We start from the raw sequence: 4,542 nt of genomic DNA, 5'->3' as shown, positions 1-4,542 counted from the left end.
CGATCTACACATAAAACAAAGACTTTGATAAGAATTCTGGCAGATAAAGCAAACAATTGGAAACACACAGACACTCAAAACATCAGTGGGATAATATGTCTTTATGCAATGGTACTAGGAAGCTATTGCTACACCAGTGTAAATTTATATTGTAACAAAAGGCAACTGCTTCTATAATTAAGATTAAAAATGCAATAATAATTCATCAGAGACCACAGGATGAACAACCAGGAATTTTAAGTCCTGTTTAAGAAAGTATTGAGTATTCTTCTAGTTCCTCAGTGAAACCAAAGAACGCACATGGAAATGAAAAATAAATAAAAATTTATTATACAACCAAATACTAGACAACTCTGAAGCAGCGGAGAAACTCATCCCATCCCGAGACTTTCAGACCACCACCATAAGAGCTGCCGGATCTGGCCCAGGAGCATAACAAAGAAAACAAAATAACAGAAAAAAAAAAGAGAAAAATATATGACGGTGAAAGTTCTTACCTTACAATTGTTGGGTACAGTTCTGCCGTGTAGAGATATATAAGGCCAAATGCCACACCTATTGAAAATTTTCCAGCCATATTTGCTAAGATAATTAATATACTGAAATCCTATTGAAAGAGAGCACAAATAAATAAATTGCCAAAAAATAACACTGTTCCAAACTCAATTTAAATCCTTCAAAAGTTGTGACCCTTCTATAAATATTAAGCAATACTTATTGCTTGCTTTTTTAAAAATCAGTCTCAATAAGCAACTAGTGTCCATATAACTTTTTACCAGTCCTGGTTCACTGAAGCCCTAGGAACATTTTACATGTGACTCCAGCAATGAAACTGTGAAACCTGTGCTGAAAATACATAAATCTATCTTAGACTGGCAGCTGCATTTTAAAAACAGCCTTTAATCAACTATATGATTTAGAAAGAGCAGCTGCATCTACAGACTTAAAACCCTTTAAAATCAATTTCTACTACAGGAACACTTTCAACGATACGTGACTAACCTGAGGTATGAACATAATTAAAACACAGATCAGTGCACTTAAAATAAGGAACGGAATGAGTGTGTTTCTCCTTCCCAGTTTGTCCATCGCAATGCAAGCAATGATATAGCAAGGCAACTCCACAGCACCTGTCAGTATGAAATTATTTCATTTTAAGACATGATTACATGTATTCATGTTATAACTCCAACTTCCCCTTTATGAGGATTCATTTAATCTAGGGGGTAATAAATAAGTCAAATCTAGAGATAACCAGTGTGTTGGGCTAGTTCATTTGGTAACAGAAATGGCAACAGAAGACAGAAAACATGGCCTAAAATACGGTAGGAGATGCAGAAGGACAAGGGAAATGGGTTTCACAGTGCAGAGCAGCTCCAGTTCCCTTTGGGGTGGAAAACTACAGAAAACAGCAAGGCCATGGTCCTGCTTTTAAGACACTGGCACTTGTGACTGAAAGCTCACCATTTGCGGCTCTTTTGCTTCAGGTATTTTCACATCAACAGTTTAAACGTGCCCACAAGGAATATTGCTGCTGTCACACCAACACACCTCTCAGGATTTGCCAGCTTCCACCTGGACACAGAACTGAAGCCACAGGCACCTCCCCCAGCTTCAGCCCCACATCAGCCCAGCGTAAAAAGCAAGCAAGGTCTCTCCAGGTCTGGTTTTCTGAGTCAACTCCACAAATACAGAGTACAGTTCCAGCTTTCTCTCTCCTCCATTAAAAAGAGGGCAGCTGCTTACAATATCCCATCTCTTCCTAATACCTCTGTCCAGAGAAAAACTTCTGCAGCTCTAAAGAAACTGGTGTTTGGCTAGGACTGTTCACAAACCCTGCATAAACGTGATTTGGCCCTAGACAAATGACACTGAGCCTAAGCCAGTTTGAACATGTTTTAAGCCAATTTGCTCATGAAGAATGCTACAATGTCCAATGTAAAATTGAGGAAGAACATAAGATACAGACCTGAACAAATATGCTGCATTCATTTACTAAGCATGTATAGTATCTCAATACACTTACAGTATCAGGAAATAATCTTTTGGGCCTCTGTTGGTAAAAGCAGGCTGCAATTATTCAGTGTATGTTGGTCTGCTAAAATATTTTTGAAGGAGGTGGATACAGTGATTTATGCACAGTACTCCATCGTAACATTTTTGTTTCTGTGCAATACTAGCATCCACTCTTCAACACATCAGTCTATCAATACACTATAATACGCGACAACACAAACAATTTATGAGTGCCCCAGTCCTTCTGTGTGCTTATGTACATGAACAGACACATTCACTTTACTGAGAGCACTCAGTCGCATAAAGCAAAGCACATGACTTAATCCTTTGCTGGCTCAGAGCTGCGTGCCTGATCTAGAGTCTTCTGTAGTCAATGGAATATTTCCACTGATCTTAACACTGATCAGGCCTTGGATGCACTGAGCCACCTTTGTAAACAACCTACATACCAGAGGAAGATTACAGTCAGAGCAACAAAATTAAAAGAATACTAAAACTGAACTAAAAATACAATTTTGAGAAAACTAAAATTCCTCTTGCTTCTGAGAATTATGAATGTATTTTCTACACAGACTGACTCAATATATCATGACTGTAAGTGATTAAAGCAGTAATTTTTTTCTCTCATTTTCCTAGTTTGTGCCTGTAACAGAGCCCTGTGAATTTCGGTCTGTTTCCCTTGGTGTTTCTGTGGAACTGCTATATGCTTGCAGGGCAAAGAGGAGACAAGCAGAATGCAGTTTTACAATCACAAAGACAGAGGGAGAAGAATTTTGTACACCAACTAATTTTAAATTCTCTTTTTTTCCCCAGACACACTGATATTTGGAGTGAGTGATATTCCTCCTGTGTTAGTCAACTTTATGAAGAGTTAGCAAGAAACTTTTTGAACAAGGTTCATAATTGAATCAACAAAGTTTAAAAATTGGCTGTCAAATCTCTGGACATTTCAAATTTTATGTTCTAGTGCTGTCATAAACAGAATAAAGTGTAAAAATATTTACCTATGAGAAAGAGATTTAAATATTCATTGCCTCCTAGACTGACGGAACTAAGGGAAAAGACGTAGTACCCCAAGCTCCCAGTGAACCAGATCAGCCAGACTGTGATGGTCCTTCTTGCAATGTGCCAATTACAAAACAGATCTAAGATGTTGTGCTTCTTTGTTGAGGCCGTGTCATGGTCACCCGTTCCGCCACTGACTAGATCATCTTGTTGGACTGAGCACAGTTCAGAAACTTTGCAGGGAGTGCTTACTTTATTCCATCTTGCCATTATATTAATTACTTTTTGTGCATCTTCGTATCTTTCCTCTGACAGGAGCCAAAAAGGTGTTTCTGGGAGCATCCAGCAGCACAAGACAAAGGGAAGAGTTGCTATGGAGAGAAATATCTGATAGACCCACCAGGTCCGAACCAAAAATCCCACGAGTGCCACAACCATAATTCCCACAGCAAAGAAAGCATGGACATGCATAGAAGCCCAGGTTCGTGCTTTAATGCCAACAAATTCAGTCACATAAACAAAAGCCACAACCAGATAGCCACTTGAAACCTGAGGGGGTGGGAGAGAGAAAAAAAAAAAAAAAAACAAAGAGTGAGATTTGCATGTACTCTCCTTGTGCAACAGCAGTAAAAATAAACAGCTAACAGTCTTCCACATTTGTGTATGCTTATTTGTCACTGCATTGGCATGTCCCACACTGATGAAAAAAAGGCAACCCTGAAAAAAAATCAGCTAGAATAAAAGCTCACTCAAGCCTTCGGACTACCTGGACACTGTATTTAAAAATGTGAAGCGATTTTGGATGCTTCTCTGTAGTGGGGCAGAGCCAGCAAGAGACACCTGAAAAAGAGCTTAATTTGCTGATGTCACTCAGCCCTTCATCTCTTTACACCCTTGTAAATTATCTCATAAAATCAAATTTTTACAATGTTGGAAAAAAATCTCATTTATAAGTCCTCGTACGTGATCTAGCCATATTAATCAAATGCAATTATTGCCATGTTCTGTATTACAGTATTTCTCCATTGAATATATATATATTACTCAATATATATATATTTCAATTTCTCAAGTAACAGTCAAACTCTTGGTATCTCAAAACATTTCAAAACACAGCTAGAAAATCTAGACTAGAAAATATTCCAGTATATTTTTTTGATTAAACAAATTTCTGGTTAAAAAATATTCCAGTTAATGAACTCTTATTCTGAACCCACTGAAACTGATAGGAAAGCTGCACTGATGTCAGCGGCGTGGGGCTAGAGGTTTAGAGCTTCATCCCACAAAGCAGTCCCAGCGGGCAGTTAAAACCTACAGCATCAGTCTGGTCAGAGGTTTTTGCTTTTCTAAACTACCACAGCCCCTAGCATCAACAGCCAAGGGAATCAGTAGAGGGACTCCTGTTGATCAAGGCTGAAATGCCCATGCAGTTTTTCCTGCTAGAAAATCCGTCTGAGCTCTAATCAGGCAAAGGGAGCTCTAGGTGCAAGGTCCTGTCTTGACTAATGCACTGTCAGCAGG

The 4,542-nt window shown here is 38.7% G+C and overlaps 1 protein-coding gene across 1 annotated transcript in view; it reads right to left on the bottom strand.

Annotated features, from left to right (window-relative positions):
- SLC22A16 (solute carrier family 22 (organic cation/carnitine transporter), member 16) overlaps nucleotides 1-4,542 on the bottom strand; it is a 14,187-nt gene that overhangs the window by 5,316 nt on the left and 4,329 nt on the right. The window contains exons 3-5 of the mRNA XM_009893628.1: nucleotides 3,021-3,570; nucleotides 1,003-1,130; nucleotides 498-607 (exon numbers count right to left, since the gene is read on the bottom strand). Coding sequence (XP_009891930.1) covers nucleotides 498-607; nucleotides 1,003-1,130; nucleotides 3,021-3,570 — 788 coding nt within the window. The remainder of the gene's footprint in view (nucleotides 1-497; nucleotides 608-1,002; nucleotides 1,131-3,020; nucleotides 3,571-4,542) is intronic.

Source organism: Charadrius vociferus, unplaced genomic scaffold (assembly GCF_000708025.1).
Source record: "Charadrius vociferus isolate BGI_N301 unplaced genomic scaffold, ASM70802v2 scaffold359, whole genome shotgun sequence".
Classification (NCBI taxonomy): domain Eukaryota; kingdom Metazoa; phylum Chordata; class Aves; order Charadriiformes; family Charadriidae; genus Charadrius; species Charadrius vociferus.
The sequence above is the reverse complement of the archived record's forward strand: the minus strand, read 5'-3'. Positions and strand labels throughout refer to the sequence as shown.